This window comes from Vipera ursinii (assembly GCF_947247035.1).
Source record: "Vipera ursinii genome assembly, chromosome: 2".
In the NCBI taxonomy this organism is placed as follows: domain Eukaryota; kingdom Metazoa; phylum Chordata; class Lepidosauria; order Squamata; family Viperidae; genus Vipera; species Vipera ursinii.
The window spans coordinates 265,956,649-265,975,108 of NC_139513.1; the positions used below are offsets into that span (position 1 = coordinate 265,956,649).

Genomic DNA, 18,460 nt, shown 5'->3' on the forward strand with positions numbered 1-18,460 from the left:
CTCACAAAAGTTACTGTGAATGTAACTATTATAGTTGTCTGAATTCAAGTTTTACTACATTTAGCATCTTGTTTGTACTGTATATAACTTGTTCAAGCAGAAATTAAAACTTGTTTCATACATCACTGACCTTTAATTCTCGTTAGTGTACTAATGGGTGCAAGTTTTTAAAATTGTTTCAGCTGCAAGGAAATTTTTAAGAGCTTCATATAAACTGTTTTAAGAGTGGACTGTATTTGATTAGCGATATCTTTGTAAAATAACTGATACTGTTGAATTTTGATTAAAATTAAATGCAGTGTTTAAAAATGATAAAGGCATCATATGGCATCACATACAAAGATAATAGCATATACAACAATATCCAATTACACTTTAGCTTGTAACTTTATGTCATGAGTTATTTTCTAATTACAAACAGAAATAGGTCAAAGGAACAGGAGTTATTGTATAAAAATAGCCACCTGCAACTGTAACAGATGTAAAATAGCTCACAAAATAAATATTTAACAGTTGTGATAGTGAATCATAATAATAAAATTATTTCATCAAAACTGTTTCTTTGAAGCTTATTCTTGTCAGAAATGTGAGTCTGTCTGTGTTTCTCTGTGTGGTTAAACTAATATCTGGTGAATTCTTTTAAAGCAGGTTAAAAATCCTACCATATACTGAGCTGATGTGGGATCTATCTGAATGATGGTGTAAGGGAAATATTCCTAAACTGAATGACTACTGTATATTAAAACTGCCATTTCCCTTTCTAGTTGTCATTAGGTCGTCAGAAGTTAAGCAGGATTAGACCTAATTAGTATTTAAATAAATCATGAATATGTACCTATAGACTTGAAATTGAATTTTTTTAAAAAAAATCTCAGAAAAAGAAAATGACAAACTCTTTCTATATTATTGGCAAGAAAATTTTATGGATGAGTGCCTGAAATTACCAGAAACTGCTTGATTCAAAAAGGAGATTATTTAATTTTCAAATATTGAGTCCACAATCAAATCATATTCTTTATTATAAAAATAAAAAGCAACAAAAGTCAGCATCAACATAATGAGGAAAAATAAGAGTAAGAAGTTGCTAAAAGAAATTAATATGTTGTAGAATAATAGTACAACATAAAATAATTATCATACTTTTTAAATTACAGAAATTTTACATTGCAGAATTTATTTTTCTTAAATTGATACACAAAATTATCTTTAGTCCCAGATTTTCCTATACTGTACCTATCATCAAAGTTTAATGTAATTTCACTTGGAATTTTGGCAATATTTGGAAAGCTTCCTAATAGATTTTACAGGATATTCTGTATCTAGATTAAATTTAACAGAACTGAACTCAAAATTGTCAATAGCATGATTCAGTCATGTTCTCTTCTTAACTGGCCAGTAGCTAGAGGTTTGTCAGATTTATCCTTAATGGAACACTACCTAACACTCAGTCAAAAACCATTGGAACCAAATTTTAATTTACTTAGCATGTGTATATATACAAACATTCAATATGCTTTCCATTCACTTCTCATTCTGAACTATAATGTTGTAATTTGGTTAGGTTTACAGTGGCATATGAACAGGTCCTGTTTTGTATCTAATATTTGCTTCAGAAAATTAAGAATGCTTACTTACACTGAGCCACTTTTTGGTCTCATCTTTTGTACATGCTTTGAAAATATAGGGTAATATCATTAGCCATAATATTTTTTCTATTAAGTCATTAATTGTACTGGGCTAATTCAAAGATCATAAAAATGTGCTAGCTTTTTAGTTTGCCCAATCTTTTCATTCCATAAAATGATATAATGGGTTATAGAAAGGAGAAAGCCGATACGATAGAACATTGAATATTGTTACATTTAAAATATAAATTATCCTTTACCCAATTTAATAAGTACACAGTGTTATTACTAAGACTGTTTTTTTTTAAAGTATTGATTTCAGATTTCCCAAAACTATAGTTTGGGCAACTGTGGATGAATCTGCATTTACTAACAATCCTGTCTGTAAAATATTTTTAATCAGATCTGGAATATCTAATTTTAATTTAATTTTTTTTATGAAGTCATCTACAAGAAGACTATTTCACAAGATGAGTTGCTGATAAACAAATCTTGGTAAAATGTTTTGTCCCCAACTGTAGATCATGCCAGTAATAGTAACATAACAATATGAAAATGGAATAGTACGTGCTTCCCATGCCAGCTTAGCCAAGTCATTCAAAAAAAAAGAAACAAAATATGATCATTTTAATATGGTTTGAGTTTTTTTACCTTTATTAAAAACATTAAAAATATTTTTCAGAGCATTTTGAAGAGATGATTGAAATCTGTTCTGAACTTTTTACACCAGAAATACTGATTTCCATATATCTGAAGTCCCTGAGGTGTTTTTTTAAATTAATATTACTATTATTTCACAGTGATATTAATAATGCTTACATCTTCATAGGGTTTATCTGTTTTGGGATTAACTTTCACATTTGAAATTCTCTGAACAACTTCCATTCCTTTAGTTACTCTTCCAAATACGCTGTGCTTATTATCCAGCCATGGCTGTATATGGTTGTAATTAGTTAACATGCGAAAATAAACAGAAAAACATTAAAATTGTAAGTAACAATATTGACAAATTGATCCTATAATCTGTAATTGAGGGAATATGCATAAAGATAAAAATGCCCTGGCATTCCAAGAGGCATGCATGCAGGCAAATATACATATATCCCAAACTATATATATATATAGGAATCAAGTAGAGAAAAAATTCTACTTAGCAGTTTATGTTTCTTTTCTAAATGGGTAGCAGGACAGAGGAAAAAAATAAATATGTCACCTTATGTTAAGGGAAATGATTCATTTTATTAACATAGATTCTATTTCTATTTCAATGGCCACATAAAACAGGCAACAATTCAATATAATACAATTATTTCACAAACAAATGTGAAAAAAGGCAACTGCTAACTTAGGCCACAGGCATCTCAGGATCTGACTCAATTCCAATCTTAAATTCTATGGAGAAATGCTTAGATTTCTTGTTGCTTTCATTTACCAGTAAACAGCAAATCTGTGTTTCAGTGGTTAGATTTTTCCTATTATAGTGTGAAGAAAACTGTCAGGACTGCACCTTAATCACACTTAGCAGATAAAATACAATTAAACTTTCTTAAAATTCCTGTTCAGATCCTCAACTATCTCAATCTTTCCTGTCACTCACACAGAGTTGTTTTCATTTCAGCTAGATTAAAGGTGAGCAATGAGGCCTCAGGGCCACATGCAGCAATCCAAGTCCTTTTTCTGTGATCGTCAAAAGAGCCAGCAAAAATGCTGGCAGAGTTGGGATGTCCCAAAGCAGCTTTTTCCAAAAAGCAATTGGACTTTCCTGGTTTTCTTCTTCTTTTTTTTCCTTTTCTTTTTTTGAAGAAGAAGCTCTTTGGATGAGAAGCAAAACATTTTCAAAGAAAAACCCAATAAAGTCCAGTTGCCTTTCAGAAAAAGCACATTTGGGAAAACCATGAGCTGGATGATTGAGAACTTCCACTGACATTTATTCCTGAGATGCAACAAAGTAACCCTTAATGTAAGGATAATTAGAAAATAAAACCCTGCCTCTATTGACTTTGCAACATCACAGTACCCATGGCAGCCTTTCATTCCACAAAACATAAATCTTCTGAACAGCTGACAAACAGATGACATGTTACTTACTGTTGGTACTACTGTTACAAAGAATTGTGAGCCATTGGTGTTTGGTCCTGCATTGGCCATACTAAGAGTATATGGCCTATCATGTCGTAAAGTTGCGTGGAACTCATCTTCAAATTCTCCACCCCAGATGCTTTCACCTCCCATGCCAGTGCCAGTAGGATCACCAGTCTGAATCATAAAACCCTGCATTGAGCAAAAAATATGATCTTAAGTTAACATTACCATTTTAATAATGTAATTAATAGCAGTCCTAGTGCCACAGTTTAATGCCCATTCTTCACCAACATGAACACTTTACTGATTAATAAGATCTCCCTGAGAAATTCTCAAGCAGAAAAAATAGGATTGAATCACTCTTTTGAGACCTAAGCAGTTGGCATTCAAGGAAGTACCATGATTACTAAGTGAGTGATATAACCTCTATAAAATCTCTCCAAATACTATGCTCTAGAGCAGGGGTAGGCAACCTGAGCTCTTTTATGAGTTGTGGACTTCAACTCCCAGAATTCCTGAGTCAGCATGGCTGGTTCAAGAATTCTGGGTATTGAAGTCCACAAGTCATAAAAGAGCCAGGGTTGCCTACCCCTGCTCTAGAGTTAACCACATATTGTCACTTAAATTTCACAACTATGTAATTTCATAAAAAATATATCTTTTAAGCCAATGTTTCTCAAACTCTGAAAGTTTAATGTCTGGACTTTTAACTCCCAGAATTCGCCAACCAGCTTAGTAGGAAATTCTGGGAGTTGAAGTCCATATATTTTTAAATTTGCAGAGTCTGAGAAACACTGTTTTAAGCAATCCTGGATACATTATCATTAATATAAAATATAACATTGAAAGAAGGAAAATATGCTTTGATTCCCTCATAGCGAGAATACTTTTAATTCCCTAATACAATATGTCATCTGTTAAGTATATTTCTAAACTAACTATACCAAATACTTTCGAGAGAGAAAATATATAGCTCAGGGCTTAACTGTGAAATCCTTGGTGCTCTCTGAGCTTGAGTGTTTGCTTGCAGAAGCTTCATTACCCAACGAGGCACTATCATCAGTGCCAGTTAGTGTGGGGTATAGCAGAGACTGTAATGCAGCATCTAGAAACCACAGATACCACTCCCACACATACAACCAAAAGAATGGATCCAGTATGCAGATGACACTTTTGTTGTAATAAAAAAGCGAGTTAGGGAAGACATATGAAACAACATCTTCAAAGGAATAACATTCGCAAGGTAAGTAGAAAACAATACACTACAGTTCCTTTATATCCTCCTCATCAGATGAAACTACAGCAAAACAGAAATATAAGTCTATTGAAAAACACCCTAACCTCCCACAAGTGGAGCTGTGTAACAATAAAGAAGTGCCTGACCACTTGACCTACTGCAGCACAACAACACAAGCTATGAAAAGAGTAACTACCATACATCAAAAATATCTAAAAAAAATTACAACTACAGTATGCAGCAACGCTGTAGAACAGGGTTTCCCAACCTCTGGGCTGCGGTCCACTACTAGGCAGTGGTCTATTCAGAACTGGGCCACGTGGGTGGCTGGCTGTAGTGCATATGCAACTCAACTTGTGCAAGAGTTGGGCCAGGCGGCAATCACACCTACCTGCTGCTTCAGTAAGGGCTGCATGCCCGTGCACGCTGGCCAGCCACTCACGCAGCCCAGTTCTCCATCTTAGCCAGGTTGCTAAGCTGCAAAGGTTGGGGACTGCTGCTGTAGTATGTAAACCCTCAAAGACATCTTAAGTAAACCAAAAGACTCAATAGCCCAACAAGAAAACACAGAACTCATACAGTGCAAGGACTGTAACACTATGTAGGGCAGACAACAGAAGACTTAGCAGAGCACATTTTGAACACCAACTAATAGTCAAAAGATATGATGAAAACTTAATCTCACAATCCATGGAGAGACTAACCATATTTCAACTGGGAAACTGAATCTCCTAGAACCAGCTAAATCCAAAAACCTAGAGAACTGCCAGAAGCCTAGCACCCAGATAAATCAGGCAGCAAATCTGTGCCATCATAGAAATAAAACATATTTACACCCGTTTGAAAGAGACAATAAAGCTAAGAAGAAAACAAAAATTCAAAAAGCATCCTCTTAAGCTGCCAGCACCCAGATAAGCAAGGGCTAACAGACAAATAATCAAGCAGAAAACAGTACCCCAATTAGTACCGAAAAAAACCATACCTCCATCAAGTAAGTTACTATATATAAACAGAGCAAATCCTGCATCACTTGCACTGAAGATGTTATCCAGTTGAGTAATGAAATGGCTTCCAGCAAACAACCAAGCTCAGAGAGCACCAAGGGCTGTATACACATTTAACCTGTGCACAAATATACATCTAACTTAAAATTGTTTGAATGTTTTCATTGCATGGGTAACACAGAATAATTTTTAAAAATGTATTTGTAAAAAAAAATTATCTCTTTAGCTAACAACTTGGTTCCCAAATTGGACACATCATAAAATAAAAACAACCTATCAACATGATAGAAACAATGTACGAACATTTTAAATGGTTTTTTTTCCTGTAACTTAAAAAATTGGCAGAGGTTTATTTAACTAGGTAAATCAAAGCTACAGCAACTTTGCTAATGTAAATAAAAGCATCTTAACTTGGCCATTTCACTGAACCAAGAGTATGAAAGTATATTATAAATGCTGAAAAGGATTACCTTTATGATCCGGTGAAAGGTATGGCCATTATAGTAACCATTCCTACTGTGTACACAGAAGTTTTCTACTGTTTTGGGGCATCTGCAGTCAAGAGAGTTTTCTGGTTAATACAATGTTTAGTAAAGTGTGGCAACCCAATGTTTTCACTTAGATATAAGAAGGGCCCTATTGAGCCAATATAATATAGGATTTTTTTTTCTTACAATGACCAATGCAATGTTAGTGGAAAAGCTGTAAACAGAACAGGAATGCAGTACCAACTCCTAATTTCTCAAAACTAATAGTCAGAGGCAATGCAATATCAGTCATCTTTATAACTAATATTTTCCTACATTAATGAGTTTAAAACCTTATTCTGTAAGTTTGTGTGTAATGAATAAGGAGAAATCAAATGCTAGAGAACCAGTGAGAAAAGGAAAAACTCATCTGCAAGGTCTGATTTTTTAGAAAAGGGTCCAGCTCTATTTTGTTGTCTTTTGCCCTTTTTCTCTCATAAGGGGATTAAGAGCATGTCTTCCTAGACCAGACATGTCAAACACAAGGCCCGGGGGCCGGATCCGGCCCACAAAGTGGTTTCATGTGGCCCGCGAAGCCATCCTGGAAACAGTGAGGGAACGGCCCCCACAGCCTTGGCCCTGGCCCAGAGACCCTCCTTCTGCCAGAGACCCTCAGATCTGTCCCACTCCTGCCCGGGCCCCCATAGGCACCTTTGATGCGAATGATGTAGAGCTGGCCACACCCACCCAGTAGGCCATACACACTCTAGCCACACCCACCCACTAGGCCACGCCCACCCTGGCCATACCCACCCGGCCCCCTGAAGGCAACCGCAATGCTGATGCAGCCCTCAATGAAATTGAGTTTGACACCCCTGTCCTAGACTGTCTTAAAGTCAGATAAATCAGCTGTTACAATCCCAGGTTAAAATGAGGATCAGAATTTTATTTTATGGAAGACAAATTATATCTGGGTGTTCTATTTATTTCTGTCTTCTGTGGGTATGTGTGCGTGCATGGATGCATCAAGTGCATATTTCTGAATGAAGGAAGAGCAACTGGAGATAATTATTGCATTCATTTTTTTCCGTTTTTTCTTTCACCTTTCCATTTCCATCTAATGATCCACGCAATACATACATCCTTATGCCACACCAGAAAACAGCTGTGGGGTTAGAACAAAAGGAACTAAAAACATCTCAACATATATCCACTATGTTGGTGAAGGGTCCAAGAATAAATTTAGAGTACCGGTAGTTTTCATATACATACTCAACAGGAAACAGCTTGACATGAATATCTCCCATGCTTGTGTGGATAATGGCACTGTCAGAAACTCTTTTGGGCCCTTCAGCTTGAGTGGCTGCCATGACTTCTTCTTTAGATGGTTTCTCATTGAACACATCTCTATCAGAATCTGCACTCTTGGTATCTTCTGGTTCACGTTTAGTAAACTGAAAGACAAGACAGATGAATCCCAGTTTTGCTTATTGTTCAAGTTTACAGAGCTAAATCTGTCGAGTTATGGGAAGACCTGTATCTCTGGAGGAGACTCTGTTGCTTGGAAAGGTAGAAGAAAAGGGAAGAGGACAGCCAACAGCAAGTTAATAAATATGGTTATAGTAGCAATGAGTTCACTATGGGAGGAGCTGAAGTATCAAAACAGACAGATCTCTCTCTCTCTCTCTCTCTCTCTCTCTCTCTCTCTCTCTCTCTCTCTCTCTCTCTCTCTCTCTCTCTCTCTCTCTCTCTCTGTTAAATAGCACATCATTAATATCATTATCACCACCAACATCACCTGGTATACAGATAATCTGTGATCCTTCAGATTTTGTTAAAGTAAAACTCCCCAAAAATACTCATTTCAGTTTGCTTGGAGTTACAGTGCAGCAAGATTCCTGGTATAAAATGCTATAGCTACAAATCTAAAAATAGCAAACTGTTGTGAATTTACAGTATTACTCTTGTTCTAAAAAAGCTGTACAAACAATTTGCTACTGAGTCCATTTCTACATGCTGGATTTGGCATGTAAAGCTCTACAATGATTGGGATCTAAATATCTGATGGATTGATTTCTGTCCTCTATAACATTAAGAACTATTAGCTAGATATATTTGGTGTCACATTTGCAAGAAATTTACTATGTGAAAACTCAAATGTACAGCAATACATAAACTTAAAAAAGGACTGCATCCTTAAAAATAGCAATAGCTAAGAGCTTCCATAACACCATCAAGAAAAGTGCATGAATGCAATCATCATAAGTCAGCTTTAAGTACACCTTAACTTTTAATGAAATGCCATTATTCTTGGTTTAAGAGAACATGGAACATATTACTGACATGACAAGTTCTTTGAATCTAGTGCAACTGTGTATGAAAATAGCTAGTTCACCTAGCTATAATGTCACCTAGAGTATCTAGCCCTAAGGAAACTCATAATTCAACATGGATGCATATACAAAAGTTGGAATTGGAACCATATCTTTAAGTACATAAGAGAACATATACTATTTTGGAGGGTAGTTGCTAATTCATTTGGAAGCTGTTTGGGTTTCAATGAGACAATACAGGTTGAAACAGAATGAAGATTGTTTTTTGGAGAGTGTCTGGCATATAGCTACAACTGTGTTGTGAGTTGTTCTTTATTGTATCAGGTAACTTTATCAATATGTAGAGGCAGTTTGGTGTAGTGGTTAAGATACCAGGCTAGAAATCAGGAGATTGTGATTTTTAGTCCCACATTAGACATAAAGCATGACTATAGACCAGCCCTAGGAAGAAAGCAACACAAACTACTTCTGAAAATCTTGCCAAGAAAATCATGAGGACTTGTCTAACAATCACCAGGAGTGAACATGGATTTGAGAATACATGACAGTGCTTATATTGTTATATTTCTGTTGTTAAGTCTCGGCTTTCCTTAGCAATTACAGCAACACATAAAGCAATAAATTAAAAAAATAAAACATACCACATAAAATCTATTCTTTTTAAAGGCAGTACAGATTATCATTGGATCTACTTGGATATTCTGGAGAACTGGATTGTCAGATGCTTTCATCTCAACGGTGACAGCAGCACGATGTTTCTTTGCCACTCCCTGGAACAGAGCCAGTTGCATAACTCTGATATTCTCCTGTTTACCTAGGATTCTCACACATCTATATTTAGAAAGTAAAATCTAGGATCACCATTAAGTTTCTAATTCATCATGCAATCTTTACTCTTGAATCAACAACATAACGCAAAATATTGCTTTAACTTAGGCCTGGCAGGAAGGCTGTGTTGTGGATCCCATTTATGAAGGAATTCATCTGAGAGCGCCCAGGAGGGGGCAGCCTTTCTGCAGGGGCACCCATACTTGTCATGAGATTCAAGGTGCTGGTGATGACCTATAAAGCCCTAAATGGCATGGGCCCGGATTATCTGAGGGAGCACCTGCTGCCAGCGTCAATTTCCCATCGTCCTGTGCGCTCCCACAGGGAAGGCCTCCTCAGGGTACCGCCGGTCAAGGACTGCCGATGGACAATCCCCAGGGGGAGGGCGTTCTCTGTGGGCGCGCTTGCCCTATGGAATCAACTGCCAATGGAACTCCGGACTGCCCCCGACCTTCGTTCATTTCGCCGGGACCTAAAAACCTGGCTCTTTGAGCTATCTGGTCTGGACTGAGGGGTTTTAATGTTTTTAAATTGTGATTTTAATTTTTGGGGGCTAGACTTAATTTAATTTTATTTTAATTTTATATTGTATTGTTTTTAAATTTTGCCTTGTAAACGGCCCTGAGTCCTTCGGGAGTAGGGCGGTATATAAACCGAATTAATAATAATAATAATACTTAATTCCCCCTAAGGTCAGATTGGCCCTGACTTTGATAACCTTCTAGAAAGACCTGAAAATATGGCTTTGCCATCTGCCTAGGTATCCAGTAATGTGAGTATAGAATCTGTAAGATGGTATATTGTTAGGGAAACTGCGCTTCTCTGCAAATGATATTTATGGTTTCAATGGTTTTGCTGCTTTTAATATTTTAATACTCTTATGTACTTTATTCTGCTATTCTTTAATAATTTCTTCACCGCCCAGACTAATATATGTCAGATGGGTGGCTATATAAATTTATCTAATTAATAAATAAATATTTCATAGTGTCCAGTGCCCTTTGAATAAAATCACAGTCTGATCCGATATCCATTTTGCCCCATGAATCTGCTTCTTCGCTACCTGCCCTCTCTCCAGCCTCTTCACATTGGATCCCCGAACCACTGACGGATACCTACACACCGACAGGCTTTGTTTTGTTTGTTTTTGGAAGAATGAGAAGTGCAATTCACCTTCCCCCATGAAAAAACTAAAAGAATAATACAAACACCCCCACCATTTTTCTCTAACTAAATTATGATTATCATATAAATAGATAGATATAATTCAGGTTTTAATTTTTGTGACTTTCAATTCATATATTTTGACTTCAAAATATTCTATGGAATGCAAGTGACCAAATAAAGAAGAGCATTTATGAGCAAGTTATTATATAGTTCTTTCGATAATATGGCAAGGATTTGGTTCTAATTTTAGCAATAGTTCTATTGCATTTTCTTCATTAAGGATTACCAGATATAACTGGAAAATTTGGGAGGGAAATGTAATTTCTAACTTTATTCATAAGACAAACATACATAAAATCCCAGTCTGAAAATTACAAATTCATCTATTTTCTAAGTCTTGGGCATATAGGAATATTAATATTTATTAATTTTCAATCTATGGAATTATTGCAAGAGGAATCTGATTACCTAATACCCGCTGACAGCAACTGTTTTATTCAGTTAATCTTTTGATTTTAAAATTTGATCCAATGCATTTGTACATCTAAAACTCCCAAATCACTGATGGCATTAAAATAGGTTTTAAATACTTCTGTCTACAATATTTTTATAAACAATTAAAGATTATTATTATGGTAGATATCAACTATTTACAACAACTCTGAAATCACTGAAATATACAATGTTTTAAAAATCAGTGGCGAAGGGTTTTAAACAATAAATTTCTTATTAATGTAAGATAAAACTAATTCAATAAAATATTGTCTTTCATGTTTATTCAATAACTCAAGAGATGGTTTAAAACTGGTTGGCTATCAATCTCATTACTTTAGAGATCATATAAGCTTGTCCAAATATTATTTCATTTTGCTTTAATTTTCACAGATTTGTAAATATGGTATCATGAAGATCACAACATTTTAAAGGTGTGAATACACATTGTAAGTGAAAGTACCTTATATATATATATATATATATATATATATATATATATATATATATATATATATATATATATATATATATATGAACTAAGGATTTATCAAGCAGGAGACACAGCAAAATACTACTTTTTAATGCTAGAAAGACAGTGCAACTATAAGAGTTATAAACAAATCTTAACTTAAGTCATGCTCTATTATCACTTTTGTGTTTATTAACCTGCTCTTTATCAATGTAATGAAAAGACTGATGTTATTCCAAAAGGTCAAGGTTTTTTAATACCGTAATAAATATTTAAAAACTTGGCTGAATAACTTTTTAACATGATATTTTTCCATTTTTTTTCTATTTTCTGTTGTGTTTTTGTTCTCGTTTAGTTTTTCCCCCCTATATCCTAAAATACTTATTTAAAATGTATATATGTTTGATAAGCCAACTTTCTCCAAAATTCTGATTTGCAATGTTTATGTGAGGCAATATTTATATCAAACAAACACAAATGTGATAAATAAAATAGGAATGCTAAGATTGAATGCTTTAAGTTCTCTGGAAAAATTTCCTAACTTTACAAAATCATGCTAGTTACAATTAAATAACTAGAATTTCAACTTACCGATTTGTTTCCACGTTGATAACTTTAATTCCCAACATTGTCCCATAGAGCACAAAATGTCCAGTTTCATCAAAAATAATGTTAATTAACCTTACAGCATCCACCTTTTCCAATTCCCTCTCCACAGCCATACGTCGTCCAAATTCCATATCAGGTAGTTGTTGTCTCATCTGCTGTAGCTCAGTAAACATCTACAAGATGACATTTAGCCATAAGGAAAAGATAACTACCTGAGCTTTATTATATTATCCATTTTATTAATTCCTAACACAATCAACGATACTGTATTGTTTACATCAACACTACAATAAAATGACTCAAAATCAATATAATTAAACAAGCTTTAATTATTAAATATTACTGTTAATTCAATACTCTCAATTCATTTATTCATTGCCATTAACTGCATGCTCAAACTGCCCTTGAAGCAGAAAATTTCAGTATGAGAGATAATATACATATATTTTATATTAAAAATAAATAAATAATATAGAATTATTTAATGTGAGACTTTTCATAACTGCACAATATGTGAGGCCCAGGGGGAAGGTTGATCCTCTTGTTTCTCAGTAGTGGCACCCACTTCATTAAACTAGCCTTCAAACTGAAGTCCAAATTGCTCCATTAGGCTTGCGTTTTAAGAAAGAATTTGAAAATGGAGTTGTTTGGAAAGACATTTAGTTAAGAACTATCATCAGTATGTTTACTACTATCATAGTAATAGCACTGTAACAGTACTGTTTTATTTTAATAATTTCTGGAGGGAGTTGACAGTTGGTAAAATTACTATTTCTATATTTTATTTTATTTTTTTATTTTAATTCCATTTGTATCCCGCCCTTCTCCGAAGACTCAGGGCGGCTTACAAGCTTAGCAGTAGCCTTCATTCTATGTATATGCCTGCTTATTAGGGCTTTCACACACACCCCAAGCGGCATTATTACAAAGTCAGCTTAATATTAGTTCTAATGATTTTTTTTATTGTATCTTGTTATGTATTAGCTCATAGACTGAACTATGTTAGCCTAGTTAATCAAAGAATTAAAGCTGTATTGCAGGGGGGAAAAATCCCTTAGAAAATAAATTAATCTTTTAAAGAAATTCTTTGCATAGATTTTGCACTGAGCTATGGGCTGGATTAAATGCCCACTAAGATTAGATCTAACTCAATGATTTTATAATCTAAACTTTCTGTAGAGTTTGTTCCAAAGTGTTAAATATAACAGCACCAGCTGTTAGAATCTTTTCTGCACTCTAGTAATACACACACTTCAAAAGTATGAAAAAGTATAGAAAAAGAAAACAGCCAAACGGTGGCATTTTCTTATTGACATACCGGTAATAAAAAATGCTACAGCCTAAACATGAAAATGAAAATTCATTTCTTACAAAAGAATTTTTATAATCAAATACAGATAACCTCATCACTGAAAGAATTAAAAGAAACTATTGGAAAGTAAATAAATATAAGAAAAAAAATACTTACACTCAGAGATTCATCAAAGATTCGCATAAGTTTCCCTGTTAAGAATCTGAAAATCCGGACTTTTCTGTCAGAGCCAATAGTAGCCATTTTTTTGCCATCAGGGGAAAAACTCATACTGGTTAGATAGGCTTTACATTTAGCAAATTCATATAAATCGGTGTCTGTTTTATACTCCCAGTTCACATTTTTAGGAAATTTATATTCATGAGAAGGACCAGTCCAATATTCAATCATTCCAGACTTGTCAGAAGATACTATGATTTTAAAAACAGAATTCAGTTGTATCTGAGTAAGAGGGGATGTATGTAGTTTATCAAAAACATGAAGTGGCTGGTTATTGCCTCGACCATCATATATAAATATTTTTCCAGTACTCTTCTCAGAGGCTGCAACTGAAGAGATAGCATCTCCTGGGCAGTAGACCCATTCACACTGGCCCGGATGGTAGCTAAAATGAGATGGACATAATATTAACATTCTTTTTAGCATTCCAAAACAAATTTTAAAAGCTATAAGGATCAAATGTACAGAAACATTAATGTATTTCTAAAGTACAGCACACTACAGCCTTATTAGTAATAATATTTATGAGTTATTAAACCATTCAATGTATATCCTGCTATTCATTTTATCCTTATAGCAGTCCAATTCTGGATATATTCAAAAGTGCTGGTAAGCTCACCAAAGTTAGCATCTTTACTTTTGATGGTCATTGTTTTCTAAAATGCACAACTATGTATAACTCTTTCCCTTCTATTGGCAGAAGCATGCAAACAATTAAACCTACCTTAATGTTTTGGCTACCATAAATGACTAATTAAATCCATAATAACATATTGCCTCTGATTTTGTGCAATCTGTCTTAAAATACACTGGAAAAATGTTAATTTATCACTTATCACAATTTATCACTTAGTCAATTTTAATGACATTTTAGGCAAATATATTATAAAACATTTGGCAATCAAACCAGTATAGTTGCAAATATTAAGTGATTTACCCAAGTTTCAACATGTTGATCATGTCAAAGTTCACCACATCAAAAACTTTCATTGCTTTATCATCCCCAACAGAGCAAAACAGCGCCCCTTCTGAGCTAGTTGCAATGCCTTCGATAACACCTATTGTGGATAAACCAAAAGTATTTGAAAGAAAGAAAGTATTCTCTAGCAAAAAACCCACACATTCATTTGAGAAAATGTTTGAATAAACTCACATAAATGATTAAAAGTAAGTTTTATCATAAACACTCAAAGATGGCTATAACTCTATAAAAACTATCTCAGAACTCTTCCTATTAAATTTCTGAATAGATCTGTGTAGGATATTGATGTGTGGCAGATATCCAAAGATCACAATACATGGAGACCTGAGGGCTAATTAAATTTTCTGATATCACAGCATGGCTTCAAATCCAGTCCTGAAAAGCCAATTTTCAGAATTGTTATGATTCTGAGACATTCAAAAGAAAATTCTCAGAGGTCTGTATTTTGCAGAATGTAATTTTGCAGAATGAAATCTTTCCAATGTCTACGGAGATTCTCAGTCATCCAGGTCATAGTTATACCAAAGATGCTTTCTCATGAGGCAACTGGACTTTGTTTTTCTATGAAGATGTTTCACTTCTCATCCAAGAAGCTTCTTCAGCTCTGAAGAAATCCTTTAGAACAGAGGTCCCCAACCTTTTGGGCACCAGGGACCAGTTCCATGGAGAGAGATTTTTTCACGGACCGGAGCATGTGTGGTTTTGTGTGCTGCCTGCATCTCGCGGATGGGGCTTTGCTTGTTTGTAGGGCCCAGTTGCTAGCAAGCCGCGGCCTGGTACTGGTCCACGGACCAGGGGTTGGGAACCTCTGCCTTAGAAAACAGGAAAGTCCAGTTGCCTCGTGCAAATGCACCTTTGGGATAATCTTTCCAATCCCTTACTAGAACTGCCATATTAATTTTTGCCTACTTCTGCTGAGTAATGTAAATCAAAGGAAAGACTGTTATCCAACAAAAAGCTTAAAGTTGGTTAACACTGACACATATCTCTATAGTAACAATTTAATATAGAAAATTTATATTTAATAGGGTGAGAACACAGGTAAAAGAAAGAAAAATAGACAATATAAAAATTATACTATGCAGATACACAATAATTTACCTAAATGGCTACGAAAATGTTTAACAAATTCAATTCCTTCTTCTACCTTCTTCCAGAATTTGACATGTCCATCATGGCTGGCTGTTATTATGAAATCTGTTCTGCAAATACAATCATATAAAAGAAATAAAGGCCTAGATCTAAAGATTCTAATGCACTAAAAGGTGTTGTACTTCCCTAGTTTTACATACTGATATTTTAAAAATGTTTCAAATCTCACTATGATAAAACTGTAAAACCTGAGCAAGGTTCTAGAGCAGACACGTCAAACTCGCGATGTCACATGACGTTGACACCCCTGATCTAGAACAAAAAGGAAGGAGTGCAAAGTACCAGGCTGAATTTTGAGGGAAGCCTTGCCATTTTACACCAAACATCCCAAGATCATTAATTCTTTCAGAATATGTCACACAATTTGGATTAAGCCTTTTACTTAGTTTGGAACTTTGGATTATGATGTGGATTTACCCCAAGTAAGTACTCTAGAGTGCAATTCAGAAAACCTTTCCATAGAATTTGAAGCAGGATTCAGCTAAACATACTGAAGTTAAATTCTACATCTAAAGTAACTTTTAAGCAAAAACACTTTCTGAAAGAGATATCCAATGCAATATTACATTGGTAAAAAATATTAGACTTACTTAGAACATACTACATGAGTGATGACGTCTCTGTGCATATAACTACGCTCATACATTGAAGCACTGGGAAGATTATCAAGGTAGACATGTTCAAACTCAAGAACTATGAAGAAAGTAAGAAATATTTTTAATGAAAATGCTTTACTTAGATTTGATTTAAAGTCAGAGCAATACAAATATCAATAATCTCAATAACTATGTGCCCTAGAGGTATGCATAATTTAATCCTAGTACACAACAATGAAATATGTGTAAGATCATATGGCTGAAATCCTTTCATTCTAAATCATTTTTAGGATGATGATTATATTTTTATTTCACCTTTTAAAAAATGCATTTTGGTCAATTCGAGGTAGCAAACATACCCAACGTTCCTATTTTTTCACAATAACTCTGATGGGACCCACAAAGTGAGTTGCTCTGTCACAATTCCTTTGGAAAAACATTCCTCCAGAGATTTATGACCCCCAACTGACCTATTAAAATGAAGTTTTAAAACCTGCCTTTTCCTTCAGGCTTTGGATTAGGTTGCATGGTGAGTCTCTGGTGGATATATCGTATGTTAGGGTGTGTTAATTTCATTTTGTTTAGAAGGCTTAGTATTTTTTTTCATTACTGTTAATTTATTTTTAAGATTGTACACCACGTAAGTTGCTATGAAGTCTGAGGACCTTACAAATTTGATAAATAAGCAAATAAACTTTTATAAGAAAAATACTGATAAGTTTGGGTTCTCTGGTAATTAATTTAACAATCTGCAGTTAAAAAAGGGAAATGGTAAGTAGGAGTAATATAAATTGTCTTATTATGACATGTAGAAGAACTAGTAAGTAGCATGTTGGAATTTCACAGTGAACAAGTTAACCACATAGAGTGGTGGGGCATTCTCAATATACAATAAGCTACAAAAAAAATCTAAACAAGTCCTAAAACCAATCAAGTGTTGGCCCATTTACTAACAAACCAAATAATACATCCAATCAGTGGGGAAAAATTACCCCAAACTGTAAATAGTAATCTTGATAACAGTACTAATACTGACAAATGCCACAGTATGTGTGGGTCTAAGTGTGTATGAATGCACAAATACTATAGGTGGATTAAATCATGTGAAACCCAAAGGTTTATAGATACAGGTATACAGATACAGGCTTGCCACTTCCAGGAAATATACATCAACTTAATTCACAGATTTGAAGACTGCTCTAAATCAATGAGTGCAGAGTGGGAACTTGTGATTTAAAGATAATGACAATGAAACCCAGCTGGATTAGACTTAGGTTGCAATCTTGCAACTCTGTACTTGGCATTACCTAACATTAAACGCAGGATTCCACGAGAAAAAAATGTCTGGAATCACAAGTGTCAGGATTGATGGCGCTATAGGTACTACCCCACTCTTGATCATCTGGATTAATTTTTTTATTTATAATTTATTAGATTTTTATCCCATCATTATTACTTTATATTTATTTACTGATTCAATTTTTATAGCCCAGGGGTCTTCAAACTTGGCCCTTTTATGACTTGTGGACTTCAACTCCCAGAATTCCTCAGCGCCTGGCTGAGGAATCCTGGGAGTTGAAGTCCACAAGTCATAAAAGGGCCAAGTTTGAAGACCCCTGCTATAGCCACTCAACTCAACCAAGTGACTTAGTCCCTATTCCTCCCTTACCTCTTCTCTTTTTCGCCCGCACCGCCTCCCCTGGTAGGGGCCCAACCCAACGCTCTTGGTCTTTGTCTCCTTCCTCCTCAGACCGTTCATGTTTTTCAGCCACCTCCTTCTCCTCTTCTTCTTTCTCCTCCTCTTCTTCTTCTCGAGCCCTTCTTTTGCGAACACATTCCACAGACGCCATGTTGTCTTACGTCATCTTCTGACGACAAGTCGC

The 18,460-nt window shown here is 34.9% G+C and overlaps 1 protein-coding gene across 3 annotated transcripts; it reads right to left on the reverse strand.

Moving 5' to 3' along the window:
* Positions 1-1,000: 1,000 nt before the first annotated feature.
* PPWD1 (peptidylprolyl isomerase domain and WD repeat containing 1) lies at positions 1,001-18,429 on the reverse strand. Of its 3 annotated transcripts, none has more exons than XM_083357290.1 (11): positions 18,247-18,429; positions 16,572-16,674; positions 15,931-16,031; positions 14,785-14,905; positions 13,785-14,232; positions 12,403-12,489; positions 9,390-9,518; positions 7,688-7,869; positions 6,419-6,500; positions 3,714-3,896; positions 1,001-2,558 (listed from the first exon to the last, which is right to left on the reverse strand). In XM_083357290.1, the coding sequence occupies exons 1-11, from the start codon at positions 18,425-18,427 to the stop codon at positions 2,415-2,417; spliced, it is 1,761 nt and encodes a 586-aa protein (XP_083213416.1). In that variant the 5' UTR covers positions 18,428-18,429; the 3' UTR covers positions 1,001-2,414. The 3 variants fall into 3 exon arrangements, with proteins under 3 accessions (XP_083213416.1, XP_083213415.1, XP_083213417.1); XM_083357289.1 differs by having other exon boundaries at positions 9,390-9,579; positions 12,299-12,489; XM_083357291.1 differs by lacking the exon at positions 16,572-16,674 and having other exon boundaries at positions 1,005-2,558; positions 9,390-9,579; positions 12,299-12,489; positions 18,247-18,365.
* Between the last annotated feature and the right edge of the window lie 31 nt (positions 18,430-18,460).

Excerpts from the sequence above, each read along its gene's own strand:
- PPWD1 (XM_083357289.1), bottom strand. The coding sequence starts at position 18,427 with ATGGCGTCTGTGGAATGTGTTCGCAAAAGAAGGGCTCGAGAAGAAGAA. Across the intron at positions 14,906-15,930 it reads ACATTTTCGTAGCCATTTAG|GTGTTATCGAAGGCATTGCA; the intron begins GTAAATTATTGT and ends TATCCACAATAG. Across the intron at positions 2,559-3,713 it reads TTGTAACAGTAGTACCAACA|CCATGGCTGGATAATAAGCA; the intron begins GTAAGTAACATG and ends AACCATATACAG.